This window comes from Motacilla alba, chromosome Z, assembly GCF_015832195.1.
Source record: "Motacilla alba alba isolate MOTALB_02 chromosome Z, Motacilla_alba_V1.0_pri, whole genome shotgun sequence".
NCBI classification, from domain to species: Eukaryota; Metazoa; Chordata; class Aves; order Passeriformes; family Motacillidae; genus Motacilla; species Motacilla alba.
Window position 1 is genome coordinate 27930806 of NC_052046.1, and position 21725 is coordinate 27952530.

The 21725-nt window shown below is 37.1% G+C and overlaps 1 protein-coding gene across 8 annotated transcripts in view; it reads left to right on the forward strand.

Annotated features, from left to right (window-relative positions):
- PCSK5 (proprotein convertase subtilisin/kexin type 5) overlaps positions 1-21725 on the forward strand; it is a 222544-nt gene that overhangs the window by 135032 nt on the left and 65787 nt on the right. For all 8 annotated transcript variants that reach the window (XM_038125793.1, XM_038125785.1, XM_038125786.1 and 5 more), the window contains 7 exons: positions 1410-1527; positions 2470-2658; positions 11915-12051; positions 16949-17092; positions 18877-18979; positions 19620-19813; positions 21247-21331. In XM_038125793.1, coding sequence (XP_037981721.1) covers positions 1410-1527; positions 2470-2658; positions 11915-12051; positions 16949-17092; positions 18877-18979; positions 19620-19813; positions 21247-21331 — 970 coding nt within the window. The remainder of the gene's footprint in view (positions 1-1409; positions 1528-2469; positions 2659-11914; positions 12052-16948; positions 17093-18876; positions 18980-19619; positions 19814-21246; positions 21332-21725) is intronic.

The window sequence follows — 21725 nt, forward strand, 5'->3', positions numbered from 1 at the left end:
CCATCACAGGAATCTTCTTCGCACTGCAAAATGTTCATTTAAGCTCTCCTTGTCTTCCTTCTTTTGTTGGCTCCACCCACATATAGAAATAGGACATCTCTTTCCCTATCCATTTGTTTCTTGAATACATAAAAGAGAATTCAGGAGGCTGAAGGAAGGCTGACTTTATTTATTTTCATATTGGAAATATGTTTCATTTTGGAACCCAGTGCTTGCCTTACATGGCAGAAGAGCTGCATGTAGCTGTCTCCAATGGAAGATTTCCATGCTATGTGCACTTCAGTTTGGGGCTCATGGGGAAAGGAAATGGGAAGAAAACCAGTCTATTACACAGTCACTACACCTTGCTGTATTTTCCATTGAAGAATCCTTTTCAGCTGGCAGTTTTGGACAGTACTAGATATTTGGAAGATGTGATCTTTAAGCTTTGGACTGTATTTGTTTGAGAAGGCTGAGGCTTTTTTTAGATCGAGTCCTTTGAATTTTGGTTTGGCAATGAATACAGCTTGCTTTCACAAACCCTCTAAAACATGCAGTTGGAAGGACCATGCTTTGTTGCATTGCTGGTTGAACTTGCGCTTACAATTTTCTGTGGGTTTCTGTGATAGCAAGAAAAACTGATTTACTAATATTTGCAATCTAAACTCCTCCTGTGGAAGCTTTTTTGTTTCACCTTCTGCGGTCAGACTTTTATCAAGAGCACTAGTTTGTCACAATGGAACATCATGACTAGAAGCTCTTCCAATTCATCAAAACCCTTTTGCAAGTCTCTGTTTCAATTGGAACAGCAATCAAAAACACGCAGCTGATTCAGTAAGTGCTTTTCACCCTCGTCAAGCAGACAGCTTTAGGGAGATGGTCGATCTACCTCGTTGGTTGGCCAGTGACGAAATGAAATTGCTGCATACAGGAACAGAAGCGCATCCACATGCTGCTTACATTCAGGGAAGTTCAGAGAAAATACAGCAGTTACAAAATGGTCTGTTCATTCTCAAATTTGTCTCAGTTGGCTTCCTTGAATACACATGCATATGTTTGGCATTTGAGTAATGGAAGTTACCTTCCTCTCATTCATTCTACTTAGTCCCTTGTCATACAACAGGGCTGAGCTAAATTGAGGCACATGGACAAAGGGCAGCCAGAGGCAATTTTAGTCACTGGCATTCTGTAGTTCTCATGGTAGGCAGTGTAGGTAGTACCACTTCTGTAATAAAGCAGTGAACAGATTTGTTGAACAAATGACATATTGTCATTATTGCTCCTGGCAATCAGATTTTGGAGCTCTGAGTGACAGGAAGGAAGAAGAGAAAATAAGTAACTGCAGTTAGGATGTGACACTCTGGAGTTAGTCTGTGATGAAACCCAAGGGTTTATGCTATAACTGTATCCATTCTGTTTGTACTTTGCAGTGAGCCACCTTTATGGATTTGGACTGATGGATGCTGAAGCAATGGTGACAGAAGCAGAAAAGTGGACAACGGTTCCTCCACAGCATGTGTGTGTGGAGAACACAGATCGGCAAATCAAGTAATACCTGCTCGCAAAACTCTTGCTGGCATAAACTTATGGAAAGAAATTGGGTATAATTTACCCCTCCCTTGCATGGTGTATAATGTATTATTTTTAAAGCCATACCGGCAGTCTGTCACATTTACAGATGTAGTGCACGGGAAAAGGCCCTAGTTTAAAGAACATTGCAAAAGGTGAAGGTGTAAAACAGTCCAGTCTGGGTAATGATGGATTTTTATATAGAGGATACATCAAAGAAGAATATTTGGTTGAATGTATTTCAGTCAGCTTTGCAAGAAGAGACAGATTTGGCAGTCCAGGATGTAAAAAGCATCAGAGGCCAAAACTGAACAGCTTTTCACTTGCGAAAATAGGCTTAAGAGCAAAATTCTGTTATGTGTACTCCATGGATATAGAGACAGCATCAAGTATGAGGCACACTTCCAAAGCATTAAGAATATTGTTTGATAATTATATTTAACGGGCTTGATCCATAACTGGTATAGTCTGCAAGGATGTCATGCCAATCTAAACCAGCTGAGTCAGTACAAAACTGTACTTTTGGTACAGTTAACATGTAATACTTGCTGTTACGTAAGCTAGGATTAGCTATGCTAGGCATTTCCTGGGGTTGAGCAACCAGCTGTGATCCCATGACAATCTCAGCATTTCTCAGCTGGCCACTAATCCACAGTAATGCTTTGACCCAAATGTTTATTCTTATTTTACCTTGTGTATGTGTTTAACAGAAACCCAGGCAGTTGCCATTAGCCATTATCTGCAGTGAAATAATTACCCCATAGTAGTATTTTCAGCTAGGAAACACATGTCAAAACTAGTGATTATAGGCTACTGACTTTTGAATTGTCCAACACTGTCATTCTCTACTAAGCAAAAAAGATGGGGTTGTGTACGTTATACAAAAAGCGAGAAATGTTGTTTGCTATGCTTCTGTTATAGAACAATACGACCTGACAGCATTGTCCGTTCAATTTACAAAGCCACTGGCTGTTCAGATAATCCTAACCACCATGTGATCTACTTGGAGCATGTTGTTGTACGTATCACTATTACTCACCCTCGACGTGGAGACTTGGCAATTTACCTAACCTCTCCTTCTGGAACTAGGTCACAGCTCTTGGCCAACAGGTATAGTATGACAACCCAATTTCACAGTACAATCAGCATGTAGAGCTTGCATAGACATGTCAGTGTCAGTAAAGAGCAGTCAAGTCATTACAGCAGGGATTCTAGAAGACACAGGCTAATTATTTTTTCCTAGAGAGATGGGCAGAGTCAAGTACAAATGGACTCAGAGATGACAATCTCAGTAGAAGAGTAATGTTTTAACTGTTGAACTCCAAGACAAATATTAGTCAATTTGAATAGTTCTTGTGTGGCTCACCATTTATTAGATGGCTGGAAAATGTGAAGAAACAGACTCAGTGTTCATAAGGAAGCTGAATCAAAATGTTTCTACATATTGCCACTTATTTTTTGTTTTTCTCTTTTCTTGTCCTTTTTTTTATTGCAATGAAAATCAGATAGAATAGTGTATATTTACTACTATTTTTTAAACTCTTGATATTACCAAATCCTTTTTTCAAAGTAAACATACTCAATCCATTAAATGCTCTTAGTAGGCCAACACTGAAAAGTAGCACTACCACTTGAAATTAAAGGGTTCATTTATAAATTGCAGATTAAAGCTTTTAAAAGTTAGACATCACCTTCAAAAATTTCTGAAAGTTATACATCAGTTCAGTGATGGATACTTGCTTTCAAATGTCCAGCCATTTTTACAACAGCTACTAAGAAAGATCAATCTTCTTCCTCATGCTGTCACCTCTTCGCTGTGTTTTTGGAGAAATTGTCACAGTGCATCAAATTGTCTTTTTTATTCTTCTTACTGAACTCAGACTTGTATCTCTTTGTCCAGTGTATCATTGGACAGATGGTAAGTGGAGGGAATCATCAAACTAAAAGACTTCTCAGTGATGATTCTGTTTCTCTGATCTACTAGCAGAAATTTTCTTCAAAGAAAACATTGGCAGTCTTTCCCATGTAAATCTCACTAAATCCATGGTCACCTCCTACCAGACATGGTTAAGGCATTAAGAAACATCAGAAAACTTTCCAAATTTTACCCCAGTTACAAATATGCCAATAAGTACATTTACAGTAAGAAATGCTTGTATACTTCTCTGACTAGCTAGAAATCTTCTTCCTGATGGGACCATAGTAATGAAAGATAATTCTTTTTCCTTGATGACTTGATGTCTGCCATTCTGCTAGACATAGAGCATAGCTCCCACAGAAAAGCTGATGTTTACTGATGTTATGTATCAGAAACTGCAAAAAATGCCATCTATCAAACCTGTGTTGTGAGAACTCTTCTGCCATCATGCTTAAATCTTCACAAAATTAATATCCCTAGTCCTACTCTTCAGGGCTTTTAATGGATTGAGAGTGACCTGCTTTCCAGACTGCTTTTCATCCATGCTTCCTCAGCCAGAAGTGCTGATTATCTAGCTCTGGAGACTTGCATGTCCTCCTGTATCTCAATGGAGAAGGACTTACATTTCCTCTTGAAACAAAGAGCCTGTTTTGGAGACAAGTGGAGGTCAAATGGACTTGGTTCTGAACTGTGAATATACATTTTCATTAGAGATTATGTTAAATTAAAAGGAAAGGTAAACTGAAAATATTCTTCAAGCTGTAGACATTGATTCACCAAATGGAGAGGAAGTTGTTCTGGAAGTTTGGGATCCTCTAGAATATCTCCTGTGTTCCATCGTGAATGCTGTCATAGGTTGCTGATAAAGCACATAGGCACATGTATCTGTACCTTCCTGCTGCACTACTGCACTGAACAAAGAATTTGTCTTCTGCTAACCAGTGTGAGACAGGTTTCTCTTATAAGTTATGAAACAGGCTTTTGTTTTTCTGTTTGAAGAAATCCTTCTTTAGGTTTCTTTTCCATTTTCATGCAGTAGTTCGTCCTCAGTTCAAAATAAAAAAACATGAAAGCCATCCAACGAGGTATCCAAACAAAACAATCTTGTGTAAACCCAGTGGTCTTAACACAGCTAACTTTTGGCTCTAGGCTTTCATGTGCTGCAGCTGACTTACAGCAAGTGGGAAATACATTCCAGGATTCACAGTTCTCCTCTGGTGGTGATTGGTGTGTGGAATAGGAACAAAATTTAATTCAATCAGTGTCTTTGTAATCCTTGCACCTTAAAAGTAATTCTTTTCTGTACGTGCAGTAGAGAAAGGGAATGCAAGTAGATGTAATGAAATAAGAGGATCTTCAGCTCTTTCTTATATTATAGTATCAGAAGACTAAAGAGAAAACAAAGAAACCTGAAAGACCTTTTCATGTTTTGTCACTTCCCAGGAAACAAATTATTCATGACAGAGCTCCTGGAGTCTCACCAGAAATTCCCTTCCCATGGAAACTTCAGAAATATATGGACTTGCCATCACGTTGGGCTGATGGGTTACTAAACAACTCTGAGCTACTAATATTAGAGATAAATATATATTGCAAATTCTAGGTTTGAAGTACCTAGAGCCTTCATGAGGCATTTCTTAGGGTAAAGTGAGGGATATGAACACAATACTTTCTGAAATGTTTTGAGGTGTTTCAAGGCTTACTTTATTTGGCCTTGCTGTAAGATGTCATACAGCTTAGAGGTAGTAATTTCTTGATTTTAGGAGTACGCTGTGTGTTGTCAATGTATATGTTTGAGCATCATGTTATGAAATAAAACTTGAAATAAGATGTTATTTTCTAGTATGAAAAATTTTAGTTACGAGGCATTTGATTTCTAACGTATCAATAATACTGAATATCAATGAATAAATGCATTCAGTTGTAAGCATGCATGCAGAGATACTTTGGCTATTGATACTATTTAATAAATAGCCTGTTTTTTCTGCTATAGGCAAAGGCCCCAGAGGCTGTTGTACATTGCTACTACCTGACTGAGATGTTTTTCTCAGATATACAAGACTTTTTAATGTACATGTGCAGGATTTATAGCAGCAATACCAGCTGTTTTTACTGAAACCCAGGAAAACCCCATTGCTTTACAGTTACTCATCTGGGTTTAATTTGAAACAGTTTGCTTGGTAAAATGTTTTTAAGTGGAAAAGGTATATTTTACATGTGCACTTCTCCACCACTTCTGGAAGAAAAGTCATTTTGTGTAATTTCTGGTGCATTGACAAGTAGGTCCCTCAAGGCAATATTTGGCCTTTTTTCTGCATATTTTATCCTTTATGTTGGCACCCCCTAAAATGACTTCAGTAAGAAAACTTGTTAGTCTGAGACAATGTGGATTCCTTTGCAGGCATTTGGTGGATAACAATGTCACTGGTTTAAGCCTTATGTGCATTCTTCAAAATCTGCATTACAGGGAACATCTGCTTTGTTGTTTGGAAAGTACTAAATATGATTACATTGGATGTGCTGCACCAGAGGAAAATACAGGCTGGAAGTGTATTGGCTGGTGTGAGGATGAGGCTAGAGTTAAGTCCGAAGGGGAACAGTATCCCCTTTCCAAAAACAATTGGCCAGTGGATTTGGCAGCGTGGATTTCTAAGTATTTTTTGAAACATACCAAGGTCAGTTCTAACAAACATTCACTACAGGCAGGCTGTGGAGGAGAAACTAGATACAAAGGGAGTAGGAGAAACAAACTTAGGGCTCATTTGTCTCCCACTGAAGTCATGGCTTATTTAATTCTTGCCCTTTGAATTTAAAGCAGCTGTAGCCATTTGAACTGCCTAACTGAAATATTTCAGCCACATAGTGGCAACTTTCCAGGCCATTAGCTTCATAAGCTTGTATGGCCCTGGTATTAATAATATTTCTCTTCAGTAACAAAAGAATCTATCTTCATGACCATCTTTTTCCTATCATGAAACCTTAGACAATCAGTATATTTTAATGATATTCTCCTCTGCAGAACTCTTAGACCAAATCCAAGTTATTCTTATCTAATCTTACTCAATTGTTTGCTTCACAAAATGCCTTGGTGATCTGAAATAGAGGAAAACTTTCTTTATAAGTATGCATCTTTTTTCCACCTTACATGTTATACTTTTATATTAAAGGAAACTAACATTTTAATCCTAATAGGATGAAACATAAGGGCCAGCCTTCATGCTGAATGTCACTGAAAAGGTCTCTGAGGTGGTAGTAATCTAAGTCCGCAATGAGCTAACAATAATCCTGTGCTGGTACTGTGTCTACAGGGTGAAACAGTTATTGGAAAACCATTTCTCCCAACTCATACTTGCTATGTTTTATTTCATTCATGTTAGCTATTTTTTTTTAATTATTATTATTTTTTACCTTTGGTGGGTTGATGAATAGATGTTTGCAAGTAACGATGGATCATTTATTGTGGATATGTGTAGTTCCTGGGGACAAGCACTCCGCCTTTAAAGATGGTGTTTGCCATACTAGCCACTATTTCAGGCTGGCAGGCATTGTACACTATCATTCATGTCACTCCAAACAGCTTTATCATGATAGTTCAGCGATACCCATTGTTTCATAAAACTAACTTTGATAATCAGATGTAACATGGAAATTAAAAAAAAGGTGTGTATGCAAATATTTTAAATATGTTTTCTTTAGCTCCACATCCAGAAATTTTGGGTGATCTCCCATATGTAGGTAAGAAAGCTTCTGAAATGCCTAGTGTGTTCTCTGACCATCTCTGTTTTTCGAATACTTCAGTGCAGGTGGTCAGTAGGGTCTGGCCGAAGTTTTGATTAAGTCAGTTTGAGCTGTCTGCAGTTTCTCAGGGCTACATGTCACAGGGAGCTGGTGATTTGACCCTGTGGAGAAGAGCTGCTTTAAGGACAATAGTTGACCTTCCCAAGCTGCGTACACTTTCAGGTACGCAGCTTGGGAAGGCACTACATAGTCTCTTCAAACTATAATCACACCTGAAGTCTTGTGGCTGTGCAGACTTCTGTGCAAGGACCACTTGCCCTTGAGGCTGCCAGTTTGTATGCTGGAGTATATCATAACAAAGACAGCTCCTATAGGAGAAGAAAATTCTTACCTCTTTCCAGCTACTCCACTGCAGCCACAACCACTAGCTAGTGCAGGGTTTCCAAGCTGTTGATGCATTGAGTTCAGTATACAACCATTGCTGTCAGTCAGGTGCAGCTGCACCTTCTCAGCTGAAACAAACAATGTTGATAAATGGCAAAAAGCTGCTTTTATGTATTTACTTCTTAGTGTTCATGGCGGCTGATGCTGGTGTTGCTAAACAATTCCGCTACCTTCACTGCCTTTTCTCACCTGAAATTAAAAATTGAAACAAATTCTTCCAAGCATTTAGGAATTTAAAGATTCTTTCCTGAAAAGCTGAGACGTTTGTTTGTTGGGTTTTTTAATTAGCTATTAGAAAGTTGCTAATTGCCTTCCTCTGGGTCTAAAGTTTAAGTACAGATTAATATTTCTGCTTTAAATTATGTTCTTGAAGAGAAAGATTATGCAATTTTTAGGCAGAAGTAGTGGCATTGGGAGAGATGAAGACTCTTGAATTTGTTTTAAGAAAAATAAGCATTTTATCCTACATTGTGTAGCATATATTCTTATCTAGGCATGCGTATGGTATGTGATGAGTATGGCATAAAACTCCTCAGAAAGAGAAGAGCAAGGTTTTTTTTTTTTAAATTTAATGCTGTTATTCATTGTAGGCAGCAGCTTATAATTATGTAGTCAGTCAAGCCATAACATCCATTCCATGTTGAGTGTTCTGTTTCTAAGAAAGGTCCCCTGAGTAATTAAGTAATAGAATTGGCATTCTGTTGTGGTTATGTAAGCAAATAAGTTTTGAAAATTCAAATGTTGTTAATCACTTTGGTCTTTAAAAGCATGTTGCATTCACAAGTACAGGTATATGATCATGGTCATAAAAAACTATCAGATTTTTCCAGTAATCTTGTTTAAATATTTTAGTCTATTATAATCTGTAATAGTCAATTACCAGTTCATCAGACCATGTACTAAATTTTATTAATCCAAGATAATCTGTGTCATAAGTGTGTTTGTGATAGGAATTTTGACAAATTACATAATTAAATACTGGACTGGCTGCATGCTCCTTAGAAGATCCTATGCATTTCTTTCTGAATAAGGAAAGCACAGCTGAACATTTGATAATTTCATTCATCTCTTTAACACCACTGAAAGTCAAATTCCTGCATTGTCTCATAGGTTCTTTGATTTGAGAGTTTAGTGCATAAACAAAGCAAAGCAAAAGTACTTGGACAATTTTGTATGTCCAAAATACATACATAGAGTCAGAGTCAGTATTTTTCTACTTTGTTTTTCACTATTCTTTTGACCTGTCTGTAGCTTTTTGACTTATTTGTAGAATCCTTTGTGGAAACACAGTTCATACATTCAAAGATTCCAATTTAGACCTTATTTTATAAAATTCAAATCTTTCTCAAAGAGGTATCCTTTAAAAAAAAAGTCAATTTTCTCAGAAATAATATTACCCGATTTTCCCCATTTCCATGGATGGAAGCTCACAGTTCCAGTCACAGCATATTTTAGGTAACAGTGTTTTTAAAAACAAGACATGTGGAATTTTTGTCTCTTCCACCCAAAATTACTTAAAAGGATTATTAAAATGGATATCTGACAACTCTTTAAAATTTCAAAATGAGACACACCTAGTTATCCAAAAGTACTATGGAAAATATTAGACTAATTACAGTAAAAATAAAGAGAAACTCATGCTTCTAATGTGTATGAACTGGAGCTCAGTGAATACAAATTTGTAATTCCACAGTACTTGCATAATATTATATAATTTAGTTGCTACAATAGCGAAGAGAAATACTGGTGTCTTGTTGCATTGACCACATGTTTCGAAAGTAATACATAAGCTATCAGAAAACAACAGTATGGCAATTTGAGTAACAGTTGGAAATAGCCCACATGACTTAAATTGAACATACTTGCATGCAAATTCTGGATAATGACTGTAATAATTTCTACCGTTTCAGTAAATGATGTGTGCCATACCTCTGTGAGATTTGCTGTATTCACACAACTGATTTAACAGTGACGTGAAACAGACCCATTCTGCTGCTAAAATATGTCTACATATACACTTACAGGCACATACACAGAAGCTCAGAACTGCATCAGAAGAAAATCTCACACAATTATCTGTGTAGATGAATCCCAATGTATATTTTAATTTAATTTTATAAGTGCTAATAAATTAGACTACTGTTATAGGAATTCATTTAAAATGGGAAAAGGTAGCCCAAAGTGAATGGCGAGTTGAACATGAGCCAGCAGTGCCCTGGCAGCCAGGAGGGCCGAGCATGTCCTAGGGCATCAGGCACAGCATCACCAGCTGGGCAAGGCAAGGGATTGTCCCACTCTGTTCTGCGCTCGGGCAGCCTCACCTCGAGTGCTGGGAGCAGTTTTGGGCGCCAGAATGTAAGAAGGTTATAAAGCTATTAGAGAGTGTCCAAAGGAGGCTGCAAAGACGGTTAAGGGTTTGAAGGGAAAACCATACATGGAGCGGCTGAGGTCACTTGTCGTGCTCAGCCTGGAGAACACTAAGGGGAGACCTCATCACAGTCTGCATCTTCCTTTAGAGGGGAGCCAAGGGGCACATACCAATCTCCTCTGTAGTGACCAGTGGCAGGATCTGAGGGAATGGCCTGAAGTTGTGTCAGGGGAGTTAGGCTGTGTATTAGGAAAAGGTTCTTCATCCAGGAGTGGTTGTGCACTGGAGCAGGCTCTCAGAGACATGGTGTAATTCTTAGGGCTGTCCTGTGTAGCGCCAGGAGTTGGATTTTGATGATCCTTCCCAACTCAGGATAATCTATGATTCTGTGATTTTACATTGAAAATGAGACCATGCAAATCAGGTTTTGGGTGAGCGTTATGAGGTGCAACAATCCTGTAGGTCCATACAGTTTCTATTGCAAGAAGTGTCAGATGCACAGTACCTGACCCCATGCCTCTGACTGACCAAAGCTTCCAGCAAGAACTATGACATTTTATTCCTATCCAGTGTGGCAGTTTTCACCAGGAATGTACCTACACAAGCATCCTGTTTTCCTGTTTGCTGAATTTCACAACCTTTTGAGAATAAAACTTGAAATTAGCTTAGAAAAGAACAGATTCACATGAATTCAAATATAATATGTATGTTGTCTAATGTTAGGGTTTTACCTGTTTTATGGAAAAGCATCTTCAATCCATTGGATTTTCTACTGTAAAGATTCTTGTATTTTAAAAATATTTAATCGCAGCTATTACCAGTGGAGCTCTCACACAAAGATATCAAATTTAAACAGTGATAGGTATTACACACATATATGTGTACATGCATGTATAAATTGACATGCATACATATCCCTGTGTGTATATATACACAAATATATATATATATATATAAATACATGTGAATGTATAGCTACATATGTATTTTTTAAGTTGAGCCATGTGATTTTATTGGAGGCAACAGTTCTACTTAGAGTGCTCTTCTCATCAGTAGTTTTGGGGTACCAAGCAACACACTGTGAACACTAAATAAAAGTGCAAATTCTCTTGTGTCTAATCTGCCAGGAAGGGTCCTACTTCCCCATCTCACAAGGGATCACAATCACATTGCAGTTTCTGAAACTTATCCCCCTATACTAGAAAGTATCATAATCCAGGCCTAGGTTCTAATGTCTTCACCCACAACCTAAGTAATTAAATTATGGTAATGGTATTAGTTTGATTAAACCATCAGATGCCATTAGTCTCTCAGTTTTACCCAAACTGAATTCTGTGAAGTGTTTGAAGAGAGTGATACCTTGTTTGTTCGAGAATTGAGGCCAATGTCTTAGTTGCATATTTCTTCTTCACAAGAAGTTATGTATTGAATCACTGTTGTCTTGAACTTAGTGTTTTTATTGGGTTTAAACCCCTTTTAACTATTCCAATCCAAAAGTAAATGTTGCTAGGATTTTCCAGGTTACAAGTTATTTGTAATTACATCATGCTGCTAAAGCAATGGAATTCTGTATTACATGCAGTTTTTCCAAGACCCACAGATCATATTAAAGAATATTAACAATTATGGTGTTATTGCAATGAATTTGCTTGCCATTCTCTTTTTCATTATAAAAACATGATGACATAAAAAGACTCTCTTCCATCAAACAACAAAGAACTGTTAAAGGTGCTTGCAACACCTGTGAGAAAACCATCATGAATAATGTTATGTGAAGGTACAGATGAACAAACTGGCTGATTATTCAGAGTTATTATTCAAGAGTTTGCACTCTTGGAAGCATAGTTCTCCAGGAAAAAAAAATGTTTGTCTTGAAGTGATGTCATCATTTGTTTTAGGTTGTTTGATCATTCCATGGAAGGATTCAAAAACTGGGAGTTTATGACTACTCACTGCTGGAGTGAAAAAGCAGCAGGTGATTGGATCTTGGAAATCTGTGACACTCCATCTCAGCTGAGAAATTTCAAGACTCCAGGTAGGACTCTTAACATTTATGTGGGCTGTGTGAATTCTGAAAAGTGCTTGCTGTTTTCCGCCTTTTATTAACAGCTGGAAAATGTCACAGCTGGTTTTAGTGTAAAGCCATAGCTGGAAAGAGCATTATTCTAAATTTAAGTTATCAATGCACTTTTCATTTTTATGTTACTGTTATTTACCTTTTAGGATACATGGTTCACTTTTATTCTGAACTTACTTCTGTGGTTTTTTTAGATGATCTGTTAAAAAAAATTAACATACAGATCAGTCTCACTCAATCACTGTTCATAGAATTGAATGAGAATTTTGATTATTTATTTCTACTCTACTTTAGCAGTGTCATGTTCCAATAGTCTGTCTCAACTTTTAAAAAAAGGTTTTTTGTCCAGCCATCAAATCTATTGTCTTATTGCCTGACTCACTAGTCTACATAACCTGAGTTTAGTTTTTAGGATAGTAAACCAGCAATCATAAGCCAAAATTTGAAAAGCTTTTACACAATATGTGGTTGATACAGTCTTCTAAACCAAGATAAAGTATGATTTTCAAAATTTCTGAGCAGTAAATGTCTTCAAGTAACTTTTTACACCATGGCCAGTGTTATTTAAATGTTAGCTGTATAGTCATGTGGTTAACTTTAAGCACAGCATTTTGAGAATCTTGATTATCTTACTCTAGAGCTCTGAAAGGAAATACCAACATTGCCAGTGTTTTAAATTTCACTTTATCACCATTGATGGCTTCTCACCATAGCTTTCCAGCTATGGTTTAACCAAATGATGTTAAATGCACCACTAAATGAAAAGCAAGGTTTCCAGTACACTAAAAAGAGGTAATTGTCACTAATTGCGTTTGGAAAAGCAGCCACAGAGTATGAGCAAAAGTGGTCAGAGATTCAGGAGGAGATTTTGTGTCTGGGATTTTTTTTTAATTTTCAGTGCTTTATAATTTGATAGACAAGGAAGTATTAAGCAGTAAATAAGTCATTTAATTTTAATCAAATTACTGAAAAGAGACAAAAATCAAGTATTTTCAACTCCATTTTACACTTGTCATTCCTGACACATCAAGGAACATCTCTGGTGCAAAGGACAATTTAGAGTAGTTCTTCACCTTTGTGTGTACTGGAACCCATTGGTTCATCCAACAGGCATGAAGGACAACCACAGAGCAACACATTTCAGCTATTTCCCTCTTCCCTGACACACTAAAAAAGTGGTAGCCATGGAGCCATTTTGCAAACTTTTAATCTGGGCAATTCTCTGGCTATATTGTACAGGCCTTTTACATCACCAGGATGATATCAAGGTGGCCTGCTACATTTCCAGCTTTACACTTCAAGGCCTGTTCCTACGCACTTCTACACACTACAACTACATATATAGTTGTATAGGTTTATTGATTTCAATACACTATATATACTCTCTCAGTGCTACAGTAGCTAACCTAATGGAACTGATTGCCTTTCCTCCATCAGAACTAAGGCCTAAAGATGCAACTCTGGAAAAAGCACAGTAAGGCGAGGGGATTGGGAGAAAGTAGGTCTGTAAAACCTAGGGGTGGGGAGGATGCTGATCTACTGAAAAAATCCTGCTGGAGACCTTATCCTCTACTTTGTTCTAACCACAATGTGAAACACTGCTTGAGACTAGTTTGATTTTCATGTGCATTTGGTTTTCACAAGATGCAGTGTGGTTGTGAATTTGGTTCCTGGTTCATTGTATACTGTCTAGTAATGTATCCCCCATCTTTCTAGAGCAGTGGTTGCCCTCTGATGAAAGCTGTCCAGTAACTCTTCTGTTCAAAAAGATTTGGAAGTGCCTGCCATATATTAGTGGTGGATAAATTCAGCTGTTTGGGCATATCGGGATTAGTCTCTGCACTGAAGAGAACATGAAGTAAACAAAAGGTGCTTAAACGTAATTTATGCCTAGTGCCTCTCCAGTTCATGGTGCCTCTCCAGTTTATCACCATAGCCTGCAGTTTATCACACTGATATCATCATCATGCCTGTTTCTTGTTTGTGTTCTGTGCATGTGTTTACTCAGCTCTTGAAAGGTCTTACAATTAAGAGTTGCCATTTTTCTGTAATCAAATTACAAAGAAAGACCCAATGTGTCACCGTATCCCTACATTGGCAAGGTAATGCCACACCTATTACTTGAAAAGAAATTAAGAGTCCAGTTCATAAAAGTAATGCATGATTTCTACATTTAATTCTGTAGAGTTTATGGAGGTGGATATATGTTTGCTCTGAAACATTGCAGTATACCCTTTCTTCTGTAGATACAATATGGGACCCTAGTTGCACATTCTAAATACAAGCAGGGAAAGGGTTATTCTAGCCATATTAAATGATGGAATCAGCCAGAAATGGAGAAAGAAAGATTTTGGCTTAAATGTGAATACTTTGTTTATTCATTATAAAAGTATATGTGTATGTATATATACTTAGTTATTGAAATATTTTCATTGTGCAAATTAAACCCACCTTGAGGCAGTCTTCATTTATTTGCTGGCAAGTCACATGAATTTTTCTCCTCCTTATTTACTGAACCATTCTTAAAAGACAACTAATCCCCTGAGAAACCCTACATTATTCCCCTTGCTGCTCTTTTGCGTTATATATGCATTCAGAGTAGTAATCCTTCCTGCAGTGATGTTAGTACAAGATCTTCTGTATGTGTAAAATCCGAGTGCAATATGCTGTGCCTTAGGAGCATCTTTACCTGTGGTTATTTGTAGTAGGTTCTTGCAAATACTTTTACCAGTTCTGAGAAAAATAGAAAAAAAAATTCTGTTTGAATGCATTTTGGCTCATGATAAATGGGTATAAAATAATCTGAATAACTTAGCAAAACACACTTTTTTTTTTTAATTGCGTCCAATGTATTATGATTCGTATGCTCTGGAGGTGGTTTAGAACACAAAAAAAGGCACGGACTGGACATGAAGAAGATGTATCTTTGAAAGGGTTGTAGACATGACTGCATAGCTGGTTGAAAATTATTTTCCTATGTGACTTCATTTTAAAAAGAAAAGTGCCATTAAGGACACAGTTGGATCAGTCTAAGGAACATCGAGATGTATCTTGATTCCTACATGTCTTTAGAGGAAGAAAATGCATTATTTGGATCTTCTTAATCCAATGGGTCTTTAGGAGTTACATGTCTGTGGGTAGGAAAAGAAATTGAAAACAAAGTGTATCCAGTTTTACAGCCAAGGTAATTAGCCAGTAGTTTGGCAGCAGGTGTCATAGATTCATCAGTTAATTTTTTTAATCAAGATCAAATATCTCTTTAAAGAAAGTAATAATTCAGATGTGAAAAGTTGAAAGCTACTCTGTGACACAACTATAGTCTCTGGTTTGCAGTTTCTACTGAAAAACTGAGTATAAGCAGAGAAGGTTTCATATGAAGTGTAGAAATTTTTGTGTCAAAAAGATTAAATTGGATTGGCAAGACACATAGAGATAACAGAGATTTCCATCCTCAGCCCTAGTATAAATTACTTAAAAGAATTTGCTCATGATCTGTCAGGTAGTGTATTTGGTTATTGTTTCTTACTGCTAGAAGTATGCATGTACAAGCAGGGAGATACTTGTCTTTGTCATGTGAGTGGAGGCTACCAGATGACATTGGGAAAAATACAGAAAATCACTTGTAAAGGTCAAATTAATTTGATTGTACGGATTGAAAAGTCCAAATGAACAATATTTCAAGTTATATTATTAAAATAAAAGAAGAGGATGATTGGTTGAATTTAATTTTAATGAAGCATACTACCTTATTTTCTTGAGAAGTGTCATGCCTGGATTACATTTCTCATTAAATAAAAAGTTCTCCTTGTGAGGAGTTTTAACCACGAAACAGTCTCCAAAACAGGATCATTCAAATTCTCCCTGCTTCTCTGATTTCTCTTTGTTTTAATGAAAATTTGACATTTACAACTAGCTCTTCCAGGACAGATAAACATAACCAAGACTATGGGCTGATACCAAACTTTGATTGCGCCTTTTCAAGCAGGGATGTGGTTTTTATGCGTCTTTTCCCTAGGCATTATTTCAGGCCTGAGTGTTTTTGCTCTTTCTCCAAATTTTTTCACCTAGTAGTAAAGAGAGAAAGGTGGGGACTGAAAGTTCACCCTTTATGTTCTATTACCATGAACTGATGACTTGATACACCTTTACTTTTTTATTCTTCCCCCAAAAAACTTACCAGAAAGTCAGAACATGCTTCAGATGGCCAGATTTTTTTTCCTGTCTTCAGTCAAATATTAAGAGGATAAAATATTACTGATGATTGCAGACAGTGGAGTGATATATCTGCCAAATAATTGGCACAAATAACTTAGAAATTATGCTGATTTGAGGAGGACAGTGATATTCGTCCATTTAGATTTTAAGATAAGGTGTTTCTTGTTCATCAAGTTGTGTCCTAAAAGTCAGTGAAAGGTTCTTTTATGTAATCCCTTTCTTAAATCAGGATTCTGAATACAGCTACTTAACTAAAAGATCTCAAGTAATAATTACTGGACAATTAATAGGGTTCTGAGGGGAAATGGAAATCCAGAACAAAACTACCTTATGCAGTACCAAATACATAGCCCAAAAACTGTGTGCCCGGATGTTTTGTTTATTGTTTATATTGAGTTCAGCCCATGGTGCAAACCTTTGCTAGATACACAAGAGGTTGTAGTACAATGAAAATACAGTGTAAAGATCTGATTGAAGAAAATATACTTTCTCAGCTTACATTAAAACAACTATTGCACTTAGTTGAAAAGCAATGTCTTCCATACCTACTCATAATAACATACTTAAAAGTTACATACTTTCGTAAGACACAGAGAAGAGAAGTAGTTCTGAAAACAGTTTTATAATACTTAACTTCCAGGTAAATTGAAAGAGTGGTCCTTAGTACTGTATGGAACATCCATCCAGCCTTACTCACCAAGAAATGATTTTTCCAAAGTGGAAAAAGTGCGCTCCAGTCCAGTTGAAGACCCTACAGAAGATTATGCAACAGATGACTATTCAGGTGTGTACATTCATTTACTCTGTTTGTGCATAACGGCTTTAAGGATGACCTGAGAATCTGCATATATAAAATGTTCAGTGAATTGGATTCTTCACTAAAGATGAGAAGTACTTGTTTCATAACTGAAAGTTGGGCGCTTGAGTTTGCATGCATAGAGTTATATACTTTTGAGCTACACTTCACATGCTATGAAGAATGCACTGTTTTGCATATAAGTATATGAAGCTATATATACTTATGCATATATATATACATATATATATATATATATTTATGAGAAGAACATTATCTTCTACATGTGTGTTGTTTCTCACTGATCCCTATAGAAGTTTTTCAACCTTGTCATTAGACTTTAGTAGAGTTAGATTTTTAGCACTGCAAAATAAGTCAAGTTGGCAGTTTCTTACATGTAATCCAGCATTAGCAGTACCATGTGATGAATCTGAAGTATATCTCTGTCCAGAAAACAGGAGGAGAAAGTTCAACTTAGTATTTTCTGTTATTCCATTCTCCTTTCATAGCATGTCAGTCGCACAGTCTCTATTTTAGATGGACAGCTATGGAACTCCTTGTTTTGGTAGGTAATGAAACACTACTATCTCTACTGTAAAGGTCACTAGCTTAAAACTTCTTAAGTTTTTATATGAAGCAAACTCAACACATTTAATTCAGAAGAGATCAGTGATCCTGAAAGTTGTAACTTCAACCATTGTTCATCTGCATAAAAGCAAGACTTGACGGTTCTCTCCTCCCATAGAAGGAAAGATCTATTTGAAAACTGTACAAAGTAAATAATAGAAAATACTAAGTTGGAACAGATCTAAAGCATAATCAAGCCTAATATTAGTGCAGGTGAAACGGAGGACTTGGGAATCAGCAAGTACTAGCTGAGGCTTTTGTGACGTGTAGCAGCACAGAGCATCAGGGCCCTGGTGTCTGGTTCATTGGGTCATAGTAGCCACTTGGACCAGCTGATATTCACTCAGGAACCAGAGTATCTACTGATCATGGTACTCATAGTTTATGTTGTCCTTCTTTTTAGAAGGTATTTTGCTAATCATTCCTAATTATGAATTACAGAGGTTCTTTACACATTTCCAAATAAAATGAGGGTGTCATGCTTGTTTAAAATCTTGCCATTTTTTCTGGATTTTTGAAGTCAAATCATGCAAGTATTCAGGAAACCTCCTTGTCCAACCATCCAGGAGCCACTCTGGTAGTCATACTCTCAATACCTGAGCTAGGACCAAGGCCCCTTCACAGCTGTACACCCCACACTCACATAATCAGGCCAAGTTTCCTCACTAGCTCAACTCTAGTTTTCCCATAGCAGAGTCTGAGACTTCCCAATCCTTAGAATAACTTAATCTTGGTGCAATAACTAAATAAAAAAATAACAGCTTGAGCTGAGCACCTCTGAGGAGGGACTCTGAACAAAGGAAACCTTGGGGTTTTGTACCCTTAGAGTTTTAGTGCATGAAAGTCTCAGGGTGTTTGGCTCTTGCTGTGCCTCTACCTGCCTGGTCACCTGACTGGTGACATAGGTCCCCATGTCATCTTTTATGTGAAGGGTCTGCACAGCCTCTTGCTTGGAGCTTCTGTCACCCAGAGCTCAATCTTGAGCTCACAGTGCAAGTAGCAAACCAAGCTGCCTATGGTAAGTGTAGTCCTCAACAGAGGGAAACAGAGTAATTGCATTCTGCAATAAAATACTGTGTTTTAAGGTGTCCCTTAAATGAGAAGTTTTAATCCCCTTGTCCCTCTGTATTCTGTTTTTGTTACAGGTCCCTGCAATGCAGAATGCAGTAAAGTAGGGTGTGATGGGCCAGGACCAGATCATTGTACTGACTGTCTGCACTATTACTACAAATCTAAAAACAACACAAGGTAAGAGAAAGAGAAAAAAACTTCATTGATTTCTTAGTATATGTATCTTTACTTTCTTTCCTCTTCATTGCAGTCATGGGTAATTAATTTTCCCCTGATTTTGAAAAATTTTCTTTGGAGTTAAAAAAACCCCAAATCCTAGCTAATCAGAATTTAAAATGCAGCTTTGGGAAATCCTTCTCTGATTATATCCCCACCCACCTCTTTTTCTTTTCCATAAGAAGCTTTCTCTGTATATATATGTATTCATAGACTCTCATAGCTACTACAGCTGATGTGATTAGGTGAACAAGATAGGAAGAAATATAAATGGTTGAAAATTATACTGTAGACTATATGTAAATATATGTAGACTATACGTAGTAAACATGTATATAGTCTACTGTATGTAGACTATACAGTAAATTATACTGTATACTATGTCTGACAAGACATATGCTGGTGAGATGACGTGTGTAGGGACATAAATGCAAGAGAATCAGCTTGATGCAGTGCTTTGAAGGGTTATATCTTAATAAGTGCATGATTATTAGAAAAGCAACAATACTGATAAATACTTCTGCTTTGCAGTCATGGTCCAGAAATGCGGTGGCAGGTTATTTCATTAACAATTCTGCCTTCTCTTCACGGCTGTCTGCAGGATCTGTGTTTCAACCTGCCCACCTGGTCACTACAATGCAGACAAGAAACGATGTAAAAAATGCTCACCCAATTGTGAAACCTGTGTTGGAGGCCATCATGACCAGTGCATGACCTGTAAATCTGGCTACTACCTGAATGAAGTAACCAATAGCTGTATTACCAACTGCCCTGATGGGTTTTACCTGGACAAGAGTTAGTATTTCTTGATGGTTTTGTATTGCGGGCTAAACAATTTAATCTGGGAAGGTTGCTGGAATGCTTATGAGCAGGAAAAGTGTTTGTTGATCTCTTATCCTATTCCTTTTATTAAATTGTTGCCAAGTGTGATCAAGAACTTCCTGAATAATCTTCCTTTATTTTAAAAGCCATGCTTATTGCAGGATGTCTTTTCAGCTGGGGGTACCTGGGAGTAACAGTAGCAGAACCAGGGCAGTTCAAGAGCAAGTCACCTGAAGGACAGCAGAGGTTATCACTGCTTGGGAAAGGGACAGACAGCACCCATTCTGACCATGATTCCCCATTCAGCCAGATTATATGGCACCAGAAGTAAGAGCTGAGACACTGGCCATGGCCAGTGAAGCAGGGCTCTACCAAAAACAGGCTCTTCAAGATGTAACATAGTTGCAAATAATGTTTCTGACAGACCTAAGCACTTCCAGAGTGATGTAACTGCCCAAGAGCAGTAATCCTCAGGCTTGATAGGTACCTGCCTTCAGCTTCTTCCTGTGATTGCCAAATAGACTGTCCATGTTTCCAGCTTGGCTAACAAAAATACTTAGACATATGTTCAAATGAGCTTAAAACTGCAGTAACATTTGTTATTTTTAGACACTCCTTAGAAGATAAATATGTTCTCAGGAGCTTTGTTCATCTAGGTACCTAACATTCTGCCTTCTCCAGCATGAAGCTGTGTGCTTGTTTTTGAGAATTAGTAAAAACAGGTCCTACCTTAATTCCAGTATTTTTACTGTGTGAGAACTACAGTAAAGAGAGCTCCTTACTGTACAAATTAAGATGGATAGATGAAAATTTAGGATTAAATGGGGAAATTGAATTTTTCTTCTCAAAATGGTATGTGTCACTCACTGCATGTCAAAAGACAGCAGGGCTGAAGAGAGAGAAGGGAAATCCAGAGATAAAAAAACAGTTGTTAAGTAATTTATATATTTTCTTTGTTAAGATCAGATCTGTTTATGCAGGTGTGTCTTTTAGCACCAAATCAGGAAGACAGGACAGACTGCTGGCATGGAAGGTGCACGATTACAGGACAGTCTCCAGAACACATGGCAATTATTAGTGCATTTTACTACTATATGAGAAGGTGACTTAAGTCCATATTATAAATAGTGAATGTAAATTTTAAGTGTTTATGAAAAATTTAAAATGGCCTCAAAGCATTTTTTTTTTCACAGGGTGCAACTATAACTTCAAATGTATGGAAATATTGTAAACCATTTGATATTTGATGGAAAAAGCTAATGATAGGCAGAATTGTGCTGGTTTAGTCTAGCTTGATGTTGATGTCAAACTAGAAAGTATTAAGTCATGTAATAATATATTCATATAATTTTATCAAACAAAACTGACCAAGGTTTTCTGGGTTATTTTCTTTTTTTCTCTTGTAGATAAGATTGTCTGTCGTAAGTGTAGTGAAAACTGCAAGACTTGTGTTGAATTCCAAATCTGCACAGAATGCAAACATGGCCTAAGGTAAGAAAATTATGTATGTCTCTAAACATAGTGTCTGAAGAGGTAGACAAGGCTGTAGATGCACAATGAAGAACATCAGATAGCTAGTTAACCTTGCATGGCCCTCATTTCATCTGGTCCAATGCTGTTTACTCTGTAATAGTGATCCTGTGTGCCTATTTGGCTGACAACAGATTTTTAGAAGGCCTTAGAAAGCCACAGTCATGAGGAAAGCTGGCTTCTTCAGTTTTAGACCTACATTATGTCAGTCAAGCATTATTTTAGAAGTAGAGCTAATGAAATCTTTCAGATTTATTCATGTGGTAGTTAGAAAATATTTTCTTATCTTTATTGAATTTCTTCATGTATCCAGCCATTCACTTACCTCAAGTATCTGAGGATCAATTCTATTACA